The sequence below is a fragment of the Ornithorhynchus anatinus genome, chromosome 2 (assembly GCF_004115215.2).
Source record: "Ornithorhynchus anatinus isolate Pmale09 chromosome 2, mOrnAna1.pri.v4, whole genome shotgun sequence".
NCBI classification, from domain to species: domain Eukaryota; kingdom Metazoa; phylum Chordata; class Mammalia; order Monotremata; family Ornithorhynchidae; genus Ornithorhynchus; species Ornithorhynchus anatinus.
In genome coordinates this window covers 94,070,446-94,086,451 of record NC_041729.1, presented here as the reverse complement: position 1 = coordinate 94,086,451, position 16,006 = coordinate 94,070,446, and the positions used below count along the sequence as shown (strand labels likewise).

Genomic DNA, 16,006 nt, shown 5'->3' with positions numbered 1-16,006 from the left:
CAGTGGCATTTACTGAGCACTTAACTGTGTGCAGAACATTGTACTAAACACTTGGGAGCGTACAGTACAGTAGAGTTGCTGGAGAAAAATAGGAAGGGAGACAGACGTTAAAATAAATTTGAGATGGATATGTACTTAAGTGCTTTATGGGTGGGTTGAAAATCAAAGTACTTAAGGGTAATATGTTTTGTAGGTATTGCCAGAAATCTTGGCTTCCATTGGAGTTGGGACAGTGATCTAATTGGGGAGAGAAAGACTGGAAAGAGATAGAGAAGGAAAGCAAAAAGGCCAGAAAGAACTAGAGAGAAGCAGAGACAGAAAGAGATAGAGGCACACTCACCCACATCCACACCCACCCACACTCTCTCTCTTTCCTGCTGCAGTCCAGAGCTGCTCCGTAGGGTTTCTGTCACGGGGAATTGAATGCAGAGTGGAGCCCTAGAAAGCCAAGAGAGCAATACTGTGGTAGTATCTCAAGGCCAAAGCTGAATGGAAACCAATAGCCAAGGAATATGCTGACAGAGGCAAGAGAGATGCTGCTTCTGCCTGTCTCTCTCTCTTTTTTCTCTCCCTCCCTCCCCCTAACCCCTCCACTGCTGCCATCCAGTTACCCTGTATGGGTCCTATAGGAGCTAACAGCATGGCCTAGCAGATGGGCCCAGGAGTCAGAGAACCTAATCCCAGCTCCGCCACTTGTCTGCAGTGTGTAACCTTGGGCAAGTCACTTAACTTATTTGTGGCTCCATTACCTCATTTGTAAAATGGGGGTTAATTCGGTGAGCCCTGTGAAGGACATGAACTGAGTCCAACCTGATTAGCTTGTATCTACCCCAGCACTTACTACAGTGCCTGGAACATAGTAAGTGCTTAACAAATGCCATTAAAAAAAAAGGTAGGCTACATTTGACTTGTGGGCTTCGTGTTAACATAGCCCTAGAAATCTGCCACCCAGAAGAACACATATCTCTTCAGCTCTGTATGACTTGCGGAGGACAACACAGTGTACCGTGTAACCAGGGCATCATGGCATTATTTAGACATACAGGCCTGCTCCACCTCTGCATCCCTGGACATAAAAGGTTGAAAGAGACACTTGGCTTCCCAAAGCCATCATTTTCCTCCTGCTTCAGAAAGTAAGTTTAAAGGGACTTCCTTGGGTGTGCTGATCCCTATTCACAATGACTTCCCCTTCTCCTGAAGCTAAGTTCTAAATTCAGATTTCTATTTGTTCATTTACTCATAATTAATATTCAGCCAATCAGTCAATCAGCAAGTTGGGATCACTCAGCCAACAAAATCTGTAATTTTATACTTGGCTCAGCCTATGAAATGCCAACTGGGGCTGGTGCAGTCAATCAATCAGTGGTATTTGAGTGCATACTGTGTGCAGGGCACTGTGCTAAGCATTTGGGAGAGTACGGTACACAAGGTATAGAAGATACCCGCCCACCAGGAGTATATGGATTAGAGGGTGCAAAAGACATTAAAATGAATTACAGACAGGTATGTGCTGGAGTTGGGGGATTAGGGAAGAGGTGAATATCAAAATGTTTTAGGGGATGAGGTCCACGTGTATAGGTGACACAGAAGGGAGAGCTAAGACAGAGAACTGGGAGCCTAGTGAATGAAGGACTTTAGGGAGGAGATGTGATTTTAGGAGCACTTTAACAGTGGGGAGAGAATTCCAAGTACAAAACAGATGACAACCCCCAGAGTGTTACAGCATAGCTGCCACCAGACATTCAATTTGGTTGGTTCTTCATTTAGTTGTTGAAGATTTGGTTAATCTTGTCACACAAATTGCACAGGGCTCTTGAGATTCTAGAATGTTTGAGAGATAATTTCAGGGTCAATTTCATGAGATTTTCCAGGACTTAAAATGGGGAGCATAAAAAAATAGAGTTAAAATCAGTAAATGGAATACATTTAACAGACAGTTGTTGAGCTTGGAGAGATGGCAGGACTGCATAGAACCAGCTCTATATTGACTTCCAAGTATAAAGCCAGTGGAAATGATGAAATGTGAAACTATTCACTATTTTTTGTATTTAGTAAGACTTTATGTGCCCTTGCAATAGCTTCACTTCTGTCTTCCCTCTTCAAACTGCAGTAAATTCTGGGACTTTCTAGATTTCTAATGCTGGTGATAGGAGTGAATTTTCAGGTTTTGGTTGCCTGCTTTAGAATTTTTGAAAAGGTAACCTGGTTTTTAAAGGTTGCTATGTTCCTGCTGTGAAATGACTTTTCTGAGTTTGTTCACAGTGCTGCCTTTTTATAGAACTGGGCAACAGGCAGCGTTGTTCGTTAGCACAGAGCATCTGAGATGAGACTCAGGATTCTGGGAGTTCCAAGAGGAAGATCTCAGAGTGGATTCCGAGGCCCCAGAACTGATCCCCATATGTGAGAAACAATATGACTCCACAAGAAAAATAAATGCCAGGAGGGTGGTGGTGGAGGGTTGGAATGAGCAATGGAGAACAGAAGAGAGGTGAGATACTCTGTTCCTCTGTCGTTCACCTCCTCATGGTCCTCCGTTCACGCCTGTCCCGCCGTCGACCCCTGGCCCACATGCTACCACTGTCCTAGAATGCCCTCCCTCCTCACATCCACCAAACTAACTCTCTTACCCTCTTCAAAGCCCTACTGAGAGCTCACCTTCTCCAGGAGTCCTTCCCAGATTGAGCCCCCCTCCTTGTCCTCTGCTCCCCCCCCAGATCCTCCCCCTTCTCCTCCCCTCAGTACTGTGCTCACTTGTATATATTATTTATTACCCTATTTTTTGTTAATGAGGTGTATATCTCCTTTATTCATCTTGATGTTGTTGTCTTGTTTTGTTCTGTTTTGCTTTGCTGTCTGTCTCCCCCGTTTAGACTGTGAGCCGTCATTGGGCAGGGATTGTCTCTCTCTGCTGCCAAATTATACATTCTAAGCACTTAGTACAGTGCTCTGCACATAGTAAGCACTGAATAAATACTATTGGATGAATGAATGAATCAGCTTCAGTTACCACATCTGTAAAATGGGGATTAAATCCTACTCCTTCTTAGACTGTGAACTTCATATGGATCAAAGTCTTCACACAATAGTCTAGAAACACTTTCTTCTTTCTCATTTTCCACAATGCCATTCAGGTCCTGGAGCCCACTTTAGTATTTCTACTTCTCCTGATCAATAATCGTCATTTTCCTCCCCCTGCTACTCTTCCAACTCTTCTGTGTTCTCTATGCCTGGTCTTCGCATGGAAAACTACACTTCTCCAGGCCACCTTTCCGTCTCCAGGGATTTGCTTTATATTTTTCTCTTCCACTTCACCTATTTTTTCTGTGGGTATTTATACTAGAGGTTCTTAGTGAACTTGATTCCTTTCCTAATTCCTAATATTAACCGCTTTGTGGAATTTTTGCTCTCTCCTCTCTGTAATTCCTTACTTCAAATAATGGTATTTCATTCTACTTCTCCAAAGCATTGGCCAGTTTCCCATGCAGCTCGATAGGGCTTTGAGATCATGAATAGTTGGGTGACAAGAATTGGTACAGTATTAATATATAAATTAAGGGCACCCAGAAAGGTCACCATAATGTTCTATGGGGCTTGGTACCGCTGGCTATTCTGGGACCCCTCAATGGCCTCTGCCCAACTTCCTTATGCCCTCCCCCCTTCTTTATCCTGTCTTGTTTCCCCGGGACAGATGTGAACTTTCACAAGGCCGAACACCACAGTCCCATTTATTCATTGGGACACAGTTGTCTCCACTGTACTAATTGAGCTCTTGGCCTCTTGGAGGAAGTCACCTCCTCTAAGAGGCCTTCCCAGACTGAGCTTCCCCTTTTCCCTCTGCTCCCTCTGCTGCCCCTCTACCCCCCCTTCACCTCCCCTCAGCTAAACCCCCTTTTCCCCCGCTTTCCCTCTGCTCCTCACCCCTCCTTTCCCCTCCCCTCAGCACTGTGCTCATCCACTCATTTGTATATATTTTTTATTACCCTATTTATTTTGTTAATGAGATGTACATCCCCTTGATTCTATTTATTGCTATCGTTTTTGACTGTCTCCCCCGATTAGACTGTAAGCCCGTCAATGGGCAGGGACTATCTCTATCTGTTGCCGATTTGTACATTCCAAGTACTTAGTTCAGTGCTCTGCACATAGTAAGCGCTCAATAAATACTATTGAATGAATGAATAATTGGTCGTGCAAATTGGTCAGGGATATTGGGAGACTTTGTGTTCCTCAAAAGAGAGAATAGAAAGAAGAAAGAAAAGATCCAGTAGGTACATCTTGGCCAAATTTTTCTGGTCATTTCTTAATGGGATGCTAACATGGATTTGTAGAAAGCCAGTAAATTTAGAGACAACTGATCAGGATGTTATTATAAACACATCCTATCCTAGGTAGCAATCACTGCCATTTGCAAGTCCTTTGACAAAGGTACAAAGGTGCTCTTTTACTGTTTTATATGGCATAATGAGGAGAGAAATATAAAGTTTGAGGATTGTTGTGCCTGGAAAATATCAGAAATGGAGTCCCCACCAGGATATTTAATTGATAAACACCCTCAGTTCTCCTATATCACAAGGTAGCTTTCAGGCAAAACCCCACATGAAGGAAACTTTGTGATGTAGCTTATTCTCCCCCGTCCGACACCATGTGTGTGCTCACAACCACTTCTTCTGATATCACACCATGCTATATCTATCCAAACAAGTATGTGTTGCCATAAAGAACATTCCCTAATTCTACCATCACATCCTAGCCAAAACTAGTAAGGGAAATACCTGTTCAGACAGAACGGAGTATGCATATTTTGCCTTTTTAGGAATTAAATGCATCCAAAATGTTTATAACAGAAACACAGCTTAAACTAGGTAAAAGGGCCTAGTGGAGAGGGAAGCAGGATTGAGGAGAGGTTGGAAGTGTGCTATGGCAGAAGCACAGAAGGAACTCAGGAAAAGGAAGCCAGAATTCTCCATTTCTTTTGAGAGAAGTGTGACCTAGTGGAAAGAGCACTAGCCTGGGAGTCAGAGGACCTGGGTTCTAATCCCAGCTCTGTCACTTGGCTACTGTGTGGCCTCGGGCAAGTTACTTAACTTCTCTGTGCCTGTTTCCTCATCTGTAAAGGGAGGATTCAATACCTGATCTCCCTCCTACTTAGACTGTGAGCCCGATATTGGGAAGGGATTGTCTCTATCTGTTGCTGATTTGTACATTCCAAGCACTTAGTACAGTGCTCTGCACATAGTAAGTGCTCAAAAAATACTATTGAATGCATAGTGAGCGCCATGTAGGACAGTGACTGTATTCAACCTGATAAACATGTATCTAGATCAGTGTTTATTGCTTGCACATAGTTAAGTGCTTAGCGAATACCATTTAAACAAATAATAATTGTGGTTAATTAGGTAGTGACTATGTTCCAAGCACTGTACTAAGCGCTGGGGTAGATAACAAGATAATCAGATCCCACATGTTATTCACAGTCTTAATTGGAGGGAGAACAGGTATTCAATCCCCATTTTTCAGATGAGGGAAGTGAGGCGCATAAAGTTAGTATCTTGCCCAAGGTCACACTGCAAACAAGTGGCAGAGGCAGAATTAGAATTCAGGTCTTCTGCCACCCAGGCCTGTCTCCTGATTGGCTCCCCCAATCTTACACAGGTGTAAGAATTCCTAATAGTCAATATCCACCCTGTGTTAATATGGTGGATGAATTAGACAATGGCTGAAATCCCTAAGCTTGCAGCTGGGACAAATTATAGGCATTTCAATAGGGATAGTTGACTGGTGGCCTTGAAAAAGAGGAAGTGGATGAGAAAATCAGTTGTCCTGGTCAATAAAAAATTCATGCAGGCTTGCTCTAAACAATAACAGGGTAGAGGTGCAGGGGCAGCAAGTCTGTACTTGCTGCTGGGGTTTACTCACTGTAAAACCATAAGTAAAGAGGGAAAGATCTGGAAAAGCATAGAAGGAGCAAGTTGGATTTGTGGTTGGACTAATAACAAAGCTTTCTTGGCAAAAATATCTTTGAAGTGCCGCCCTAATCTAAGAAAGAAAGTATATGAGTCCTCCATAATCCATTATGGAAAAGTGCAATTCTTCTGAGCCAAGAGAAGAAAGTTTAATCCACCAACTCTGGTGGGTTGTACTTTCCCGGGTGCCTAATACAGTGATCTGCACTTAGTAAGGGCTTAATAAATACCTTTGATTGATTGACTGTGATTTCTTCTTTTTGAATTAGTCAAGAGTGCATTTGCTATCATTTCAACTTATTTAAAGTTGAATGGGGAGGACATTTTCCAATATCTGAACTTGCTTATCAAGGGACACCACTACTATGGGAAGCAAGAAAACAGTTTCCTATTAAAGTCACTAATGGTTTTGCTTAACCCAAACTGCATGAGATTCTTAAAACAAAGAAGGTGTGATAAGTGTATGACCTTGGGACTTAATACACAGCTGGCTTGGAGATAGAGATCATTCTCTTCTGTTTGATCTCTCACATAGTTTATTAAAAATAAATAGTTCTAGGATCACAAAGTTCAAATGATAATACTATCACAGTGGAGTCGACTCTACTGTTATCTCTAAAGCATTTACTTAAATTGGTAGGCCTACCAAAGTTATTCAGATCATACTGGAAAAGATCCCTAAGCATAAATTTTTTCATGACAAAATCAGAAAATTGTAATCCTTGTTGAGAATTGGATATTAGTTGTCCTGGAGGCCTTTTTCAGTAAAGGTTCATAAAAAAATCTGTGCATCATACTGAATATAAAGTGCAAAATCCAGAGAAAGCTGAAACAAAGTAGTGTCTCTTCAAGAAAGGGAGTGGTGTGGCCTGGGATCTCAAAATAGAAAGAGAAAAGAGCATCAAACACACCCTTGATCTTGAGAGGGAAATGTCTTGCCCTGTTCCTGCATTTTGCTTTGAGCTGTCTCGTACAGTCTGTTCAAATAATCAATCAATCCTATTAATTGAGGGCTTACTGTCTGCAGAGCTCTGTACTAAGCACTTGGGAGAGTACAACACAACAGTCACAATCCCTGCCCACAACAAAATTACAGTCAAGAGAGGGAGCATATGGAACTTTAGTTTTTCCTTTTTTCAGACAGTGAAATGGGATGGAAGGATGGGGAACTCTCACTTTCTTGTTGGACTCTGAGTGAGCGATATTGTGTATGTTCCTTTAAGCAGAGAAACTAATTTGATTCGATTAAAAAAAGGCAGCATCTCTGAGAATCTTGGCAAACGATCCTCTAGTTAGAATTCTTTGTCTGAATATCAACTTTTATGTGTGCTTTGCAGCTATATAGGGCAAAATTCTACCTCAGTCTGAAATATCAATCAATCAATGGTGTTTATTGAGCATTTACTAGGAGCAGAGCACTGTACTAAGCACTTGGGAGTCGGGCAATACAGCAGAGTTAGCAGACTGGTTCCCTTCCCACAACAAGCTTACACGATGACAAGATGAAATAAGATGATCAACCAGATCAAATATATTCCATCTTTTCTGTTTGGCCCAGTTTCTACGTCCACATAGGCTCTCACTATACTTAATGGCTCAGCAGTTCTATAGTTTGTGTAGTTCCTGTAATTCAGAATTTATTAATAACTTGGCTTCTCTTTGAAGAATATGCTGCGCTACTTAAAGGAATGGGTAGGCGTATAGGGAAGTTGGCCATCCTATTTTCAGAGTAGCAAGAGCAACCACGGGAGATTTGGCTTGTGTTATGTTTCATTCCAGATGGACAACTCCAAATGGAGTAAATATCAAATTACACCTCGTCTTAGATACTCCTACCTTTAACCCATGCACACTCCAGCCCTTCTCAAACACTCATTCTCCCAAGCCCATACTAGTAATAATAATTGTGGCATTTGTTAAGGGATTACCCTGTGCCAAGTACTGGACTAAGCACTGGAGTAGATACAGGATAATCAGGTCAAACACAGTCCCTACCCATTATCGCAACCCCATTTTACATTTAAGGAAACTGAGGCAGAGAGAAGTTAAGTCACTTTGCCCAAGGTCTCACAGCACTGGGAGAAACTTCTAACTGCTGAGGTAGGAAGTCTTTCACTGTCTTTCTTTCAGAGCTGTTTCACCTTTTAACCACTCCTTTTGTGTGCTCCATATTGTGGAAAGAGGAACAGAGATGTCTACTTTTTCTTTGTCCAAGGCCAAGCTTGCAGGTGTCAGAGCCAAACTTGAAGCCTTGGGCATCAGGACCTTGGACCTTGCCAACGGTAGAACCTGCTTAGTTATTAGAGCTTCGAGAAACTAGTGGTTTAGTCTCTGTTGGACACAGTGATAAACCAGGGAGTTGAAGGACCTACTTTCTAGCCTCAGCTTAGTCACTGAGCTAGCCCTTAACATTATGGAATTTGCTTAACCTCTCTGTGCCTTGGTTTATTTATTCAAACAATGTTCATAATGATAGTGACTGACCTGATTAATTCACTGATTACCTTCTTCATAAGTGCATAATAAATGAGATTAATTTATTAGGTGGGAAAGTACAATATAATCCTATACTGTCTCCCTTGTAAAAATATTCTTTGCAGGTTGACCCACTTTTCCATGTGCACCGTATACCAGCCGATCAATCAATCAATCAACCAATCATATTTATTGAGCACCCAAAGAGCATGGGCCTAGAATTCAGAGGACCTGGTTCTAATCCCAACTCTGCAATTTACCAGCTGTGTGACCTTGTTCAAGTCACTTAACTTCTCTCTTCCTCAGTTATCTGTAAAATGGGGTTCAAATGCCTGTTTTCCTTCTCCTTAGATTATGTCAGTCAATCAGTTGTATTAACTGAGCACTTACTGTGTGCAGAGCACTGTACTAAGCCCTGGGAGAGTACACTGTGATAGAGTTGGGTAGTCATGTTCCCTGGCCACAGCAAGTTTTCAGTCTAGAGTCCAAAGAGAGACACGGACTGTGAATGGCCTGATTATCTTGAATGTACCCCAGTGCTTAGCTCATAGTAAGCACCTAACAAATACCAGCATTCTTACCTGTGTGCAGAGCACTATACAAGGCCCTTGAGTGAGTATAGTACAGTTTGAAGACATAATCCCTGCCCTCATTGAGAGACTTTACAATCTGACAGGTAAAACAGACACAAAATAAATTACAGATAGGAGGGAGAAGAGAGTGGAAAGAGAGGAATGTGGATGAGTAAGTAGTGTGAACTCATCATTTGAAAGGTATAATTTGCTTTGACCTTCCTTTAAATCAATCAGTGAATCATTTCCACTAAATATCATCTTGGGGGGAGGGCAAGAAAGAGGGTTGACTGATGCAGATTCAAGCAATTCAGAAAACCAGATTCATCTCAGATTCCCTTGTTTCCAAGGGCCTGGATTAGAAACCAGATGCAGAAGGCACTGCGTAGACTGAAGGTCAAGAGGCTGCCTAAGTGCTGTATTTTTTTGACTTCCTCTTCTCAGGTTTAAGGTCTTCCCTAGACACAAGGAGATACGTTGCAACTGAAACATGCAATTGCAGAGCCCCTTGGGACGTAGGAAGGAGCAGGTTGAGGAGGGTTCCTTCTCTGCCACCCCAGGGGAATGGGTGGTTCCCAGGGAGAAAAGGACAGTCAAGCCCACTGTTGTTTGAGATGCTGTATGCTAAAATCTTTGTGGAACGGACATTGAGGAATTATCACACGAGGCTTGGGAAAAACATGTTTCAGATGTTAGTCTCAGAGGTTATTAGAGATTTAGGGCCCAATGGTAGCTATGGATAAGTAGAAGTGTAAATGCTAGACAAGTGTTAGGGAAGCAGTGTGGTCTAGTGGAAAGTGCACAGGCCTGGGAGTCAGAGGACCTGGGTTCTAATGCCACCTTTACCACTTATTTGCTGTATGACATTGGGTAAGTTGCTCAACTTCTCTGACTCTCAGCTCTCTCATCTGCAAAATGAGGATTCAATACCTGATCTTCCTCCTTTGATGGCGAGGAGCCTGATTATCTTTCTGTCTAGCCCAGTGTTTATATGGTATTTGACACATAGTAAGAGTTTAACAATCACCACTATCCTTATTATAATTTAGTGAATATAATTCTAGCCTCCCTTCGAGTCACCCAGAAGCACATCTGGGGAAACTTGAGGCCAAACCTTAAATTTGTTATTGCATGTCAGGCTGAGATATTGATCACACTGGGGCGAGCATTGAAAATTGACCCATGCAAGATTCTCCTATATTGTGGACCTTAACTCCAATATTTAGTACCTGTACTTGTCTAAACACCTCAATGGATACTGTATAAAAGCATAAATATCAGGAGGATGGAGAGAAGGTCCTGTTCAGTTGGAAGAATTATTTATTTATTGGTTTATGTACTTGTCCATTTTTATTTGCTTGCTAAAGAGTTATTAGAAATTCACAGTGACGGACTCTGGCAGTTACAATTACCCAGAAAATTCAGTTAGAACTGGATTGTACTTTGCTGAGTGACTTAGGTCAAGATATCAATCCTCTGATTTGCTCTGTGTGTGTGTGTGTGTGTATTTCTCACTTGGGTTTGATAGTAGAGGTTGTAAATATCAGGGTCCCTACTTAATGGAGCTGTGATTCCGAAGGTATTGATTCATTTACCTACAACAGAGGTGTCAGGCATAAAAAGTGATTTAAAAGACTGTTTAGCATATGGGTATATACTGAATAAATGTTTTATAGCCACCATGTTTAATTTTTCTTTCTCATATTGGAAAAGGCTGCAGTATGTTCATTCTTCCAGGTAACTGCTAATACATTTGAAGTCATCTACATTGTGTGCACTTAACAGGAGAGACTTGAGATAAAGCTTGCTTAAAACATTTAGAGTAGCATATTATTAGTGAGTTACTAATAGCTAGTGAGTAACTAGCTATTACAGTCTAATCCTACCATTGGGAAAGATCTTTTTTATTTGATTGTAATTATTTGCTTTGCTTACCCAAGGTCTCTTTACAGTGTATTAACGTGGATAGACAACAAGCCTGGGAGTCAGAAGGACCTGGGTTCTAATCCCAGCTCCGCCACTTGTCTGCTGTGTGACCTTGGGCAATTCACTTCACTTCCTCTGTGCCTCAGTTCTTTTCTGTAAAATGGGGATTAAGACTGTGAGCCTCATGTAGAACAGGGACTTTGTCCAACCCAATTTCTTCTTTCCACTCAAGTTTTTAGTACAATGGCCGGTGTATAGGAAGTGCTTAACAGTCCATTGTTATTATTATTATTACAGTTTGACTAGTGGTGTAAAGCTTATTCAACCTGACTCTCTTTAGAGGCTGCATATCTGGGGAAGATACTGCACAGGAAGCAGGATAATAATAATGGTATTTGCTAAGTGCTTACTATGTGCCAAGCGCTATTTTAAGTGCTGGGATAGTTACAAGATAATCGGGTTGGGGACAGTCCCTGTCCCACATAGGGCTCACAGTCTTAATCCTCATTTTACAGATGAGGAAACTGAGGCATAGAGAAGTGAAGTGACTTGCCCACATAGCAGACAAGTGGCGGAGCCAGGTTTAGAACCTAGGTCCTTCTGACTCCCAGGGCTGTGGTCTATTCACTAGGCCACATTGCTTCTCCCATACCTGGTTCTGCCTCAAAATGGCATCGTGGATGCCAGGGAGACCCAGTCTTCAGGAACAGCTAAAACACACACACTTGCATGAAGCAATTTTTGGAGAGTTATAATCCAGTTCCCTTCATAGAAGAGCAGAGAGAAGGCTCCCATTTTTAGTTGCCTTGCTCCCTCCTTCCCTCCCACAGTGGGAAAGGAGCTATTTGTTGTCTCTAGCATTCATGCGATGCCTCTTTAGAGAATCGTGGCCAGTTTTGGTTACTACCCATAATGGAACTGGAAAACTAGAGAAGGGGTACAGAGAAGAGACTGAATACATCAAGGTTCAAGGTCTAACAATAGGTTCTTTAAGGAAAGGGATGTGGCTGTTTGCTATAGAGAAGAGGAGATTTGGGTCAACTTAATGAAGATGTCTTCATTCATTCAACTGAATTTATTGAGCACTTACTGTGTGCAGAGCATTATACTAAGCACATGGGAGAGTACAGTTCAACAATAAAGATACATTACCTGTCCACAACAAGCTTACATCAGTCCTGTGGAGAGTTTTATGGGGAAGAGGCTGACCCAACTGCCTCTAAATTCCCTGAGGCCTGAACAGAAGTAAATGAGCTTCAGTGAAAGCAAGAGAGATTTCAGTTAGACATCAGAAGGCGGTTCCTGTCTCTCAGGGTGATAAAACACTAGTTTGGGGTATCCAGGAAGGATCGTTGTCTCCATCCAGTGCTTAGAACAGTGCTTGGCACATAGTAAGCACTTAAATGCCATCATTATATTTAATTATATCATTATATTTAATGAAAAAAATCAATGACTTGAAAACAACTGTGGAAAAGCCACATGGCCTACTGGAAAGGACACGGGCCTGGGAGTCAGAGGACCTGGGTTCAAATCAATTGCTTTCTCTGACCTTGAGCAAGTCACTTAACTTCTCTGTGCCTCAGTTCCCACAACTGTAAAATAGGGATTAAATACCTGTTCTCCCTCCTACTTAGACTGAGAGCCCCTAGCAGGACAGGGACTGTGTCCAATCTAATTAACTTGTATCTACCCCAGAGTGAAGAACAGTGTTTGACCCATAGTAGACACAAATAGCCTTAAAAAAAACTCCACAAAAATAAAATAGAGCTACCTGAAAACAAAGAGCTGAATGAGATAATATCTCAAGGTCCTTTTGAGTTTGGTTATTCTCTGATCATTTATATTTTTCCTTGTCTCCCTTCAACTGGCTCAGCAGTGGGATTCCAAGTGAAGTCACCACACTTGGTGATCTCTCTAGTCTAGTTCCAACAACTAGAAGGAGCGATCTACACTAACAGACACCCTTACTACCCACTTGAGTCATTACCCTTCCCTTGATGTTCTGGTTCTCACAGCTGGGACAAAATGAGTCATTTATTGAGCACTTATTGCACACAGAGCACTGTATTAAGTGCTTGGGAGAGCAGAGTATATCAGAATTGGTAGATATGTTCCCAGGCCAAAGTGAGATTATACTCTGGGGGGAGACAGATATTAATATAAATAAATTATGGATATGTACATAAGTGCTATGGGACAGATGGAGGGGTGAATAACGGAAGCAAATACAAGTCCAAAGTCAATGCAAAAGGGAGTGGGAGAAGAGGAAAAGGGCATAGTTGGGGAAGGCCTCTTGAAGGAGGTGTACTTTTAAAACGGCTTTGAAAGTAGAGAGAGTGATTGTCAGATGTGAGGAGCTTAAGAGGGAGGGAGTTCCAGCCCAGAGGCAGGACATGAGTGTGAGATTGATAAAACTGAGGTATAGTGAGTAGATTGGCATTAGAGGAAGAGCGTGGGCTGGGTTGTAGCAAAAAGTCAGGGAGTTATGGTAGGAGGAGGCAAGGTGATTGAGTGCTTTAAAGCTTATGGTAAGGAGTTACTTACATTTTTAAAGGTACCTTACGTTTTGTACAAACGAGTGTAAGGGAAGGGGGATGGGGAACTGCAAAGTGATCCTCTTTCCTTTCTTCTTAGCTTGGATCCTAGCATAATAGTAGTAGTAATAATAATAGTAATAGTGGTTCTTGTTAAGCACTTATGTGCCCAGCTGTGTACTAAGAATTATGGTCAGTACAATTCAACCAGATCAGACCCTGGAGTAATAAGGCCTATTTTGGAACTTTTTGAGCAGGAAAGGGAAGATATGGTGCTATCTACCCATCACCGCCTCATTGCCATCAGTAGTGATGCCAAGGGCTGGAGACACAGCGTACACTCTCCGAGAGTATTCTTCCAGTATGCTATGCAGGAGCCCTCTGATTTCCTCATATCACAGCTATGGGGCCCAGATTCAAAATGCATATTGCACCTATATTAGTGTCAACCAGTCGACTTCTTTAGTTTTTGGAGAAGGGCCAACCAGACTCTAGCTAAATACCATTTTCTTCAAGGAGCAGCTGAGACTACATTAAAAGGGAGATAAATCCTATGAACGCAAAGATATGACTCCCAGTGAGCATCCAGGAAATTCCTACTTTCATTTCACTTCCAGGGAAAGAACATATGTGGGTGAATTTTTCTGGCAGGGACTGCTAGGGAGGGAATTGAGGACTATGTATTAAAGCTCTCAGACAGGCAGACAGGCTTTTAAAAAATTGTAATTGGCTTAATACAGTGGGCAGGGAACATGTCTTCCAACTCTGCTGTATTGTACTCTCCCAAGCACTGAGTCCAATGCCCTGTACACAGTAAGTGCTTAATAAATGTGACTGGTTGATTAAGGTAAATTTTGGTGAATACAGTTTTGGCCGATATTTCAGCCAACGGGAGCCCGTTCCTGCTGATAAAAATCGGAAGTCCACTTTGGGGTTGGGAGACCTTCTCTGGGAGATTGAAAGACCCAAGCTATCTTCAAAGTGCTTGGAACTTTTCAAAAGGAAAAGAAACCAACTCCCAAACCTCCCAAATTTCCCCAAACTACAGAGGAGCCAATTGTCCGAGGCCATACAATGTCAGTGATTTTCCTGTCTGTTATGGGGTATAGGTGAGAAGAATAGTGGAGATCCAGATGATGCGGAACTGCTAAAGCTCAGCAAGAGGCTGGTGGAGAATGCCGTCCTCAAGGCCGTGCAACAATACCTAGAAGAAACCCAGAACAAAACCAAAGAGACTGAGGGCAGTCCGGCCAAAACAGAAGGTGCAGTCGACGGCAATGAGAACGACAATGACAGTTGAACCAGGCACCCGGACCAACTGGGCAAAACATCCCCAGGTCCCACTCAGCGCTGCTGAAGCACAGGGACCGACTCAAGGTGTGCTTTTTCCGCACCCCTTCTTGACTCCGGGGAAGCGAGCCGGTCCTCTTTCACGATCGAAGTGTTTGCACTGCTGAAAAATAGACAGAAATGCTGGCAAGAACAAAGGCCCGAGCGTACACTGACAGTCGATCTTACTGCCCAGCAGGATGGTTCTCGACTCCTGTTAATGCCGCATGGACTGAAATTTATGGCCGTGGGGGAGGTCTTACTCTAAGTGGAAAAAAAATACCATCACCATCCTCTGACGGGGTTATTTGACTTCTCTGTCACCTGCTCTGCTGTAACAAAGACAGCAAGTCCTGAGCTAGAAAAGACCATCAGCGAGACAGCCTAACAGTATGTAACATCAAGGAAGTTTCCTTAACCACCCTCCCACTATGCAGTTACCTTTATTTATCGTCAAGAGATGACTCGTGTAAATTTTATTTTTTTTGGTTAAAAGTACTACGTTTTCTATGAAGTGGGGGCAAGGTTTTAAAGGTTACTTTTGTTTTCCAGTCCAGTTTTGATAAATCAATGTGCTGCATGTCAGTGTTTCTTGTTGGCTTTCATTTAATACGAGGTGTATGTTATAATTTCTTTTTCCCCCAGGGAAGAATCCCAATGTAGATTTAATTGAGAAAGCTTTGCGAAGAGAAACAACGGCCCTGTTTTCCAAAGTGAAACAGATAAAGGAACTTTTATCACAGCCAGAGATCCGGGCAAAAATCAAGAGAGAAATGTTGGATGCAAGACTCAGCAACAACAGTAATCAAGAAGCTCCCATTGATTTTAGTTCTGCACCCATATAATTTGTAAATTGCTATAATGGTAACAAATTTCAAAAAATCTTTCTAACCTATATAACAGCTCTCTGGTAAACATTCCAAATCACTATCATTTTCATGGAAACATTAATAGAACCCAAAAAGTTATGTTTTGTTGGGTTTTTTCATCGATCACCACAGGGTCGATATTGTTTATCTCAGAATATTGAGAATTTGGGCCCAGAAATGCTAAAACTGCCAGTGTATGTGTATTTCTCACCCATCTGGTAAAACGTTTGGACTATTCTATAATTCTGTTAGGATAACTATGTTTTTGTTTGCAGAAGCTAGTTCCCTTGCCGAAACTAGGCATATACTTTCATGAGGGGTACTTAGGTCGTTTG

General features: G+C 42.1%; 1 protein-coding gene across 4 annotated transcripts in view; it reads left to right on the top strand.

The window, feature by feature from the left end:
- The window catches only part of AKAP7 (A-kinase anchoring protein 7), a 152,264-nt gene that overhangs the window by 135,395 nt on the left and 863 nt on the right, over positions 1-16,006 (top strand). For 3 of the 4 annotated variants that reach the window (XM_029054143.2, XM_029054144.2, XM_029054142.2), the window contains one exon: positions 14,583-15,551. In XM_029054143.2, the coding sequence (XP_028909976.1) occupies positions 14,583-14,773 (191 nt within the window). In that variant the 3' untranslated portion in view covers positions 14,774-15,551. Of the gene's footprint in view, positions 1-14,582; positions 15,999-16,006 lie in introns of those variants that run through there. The other variant, XR_003755852.2, reaches the window with a different exon arrangement.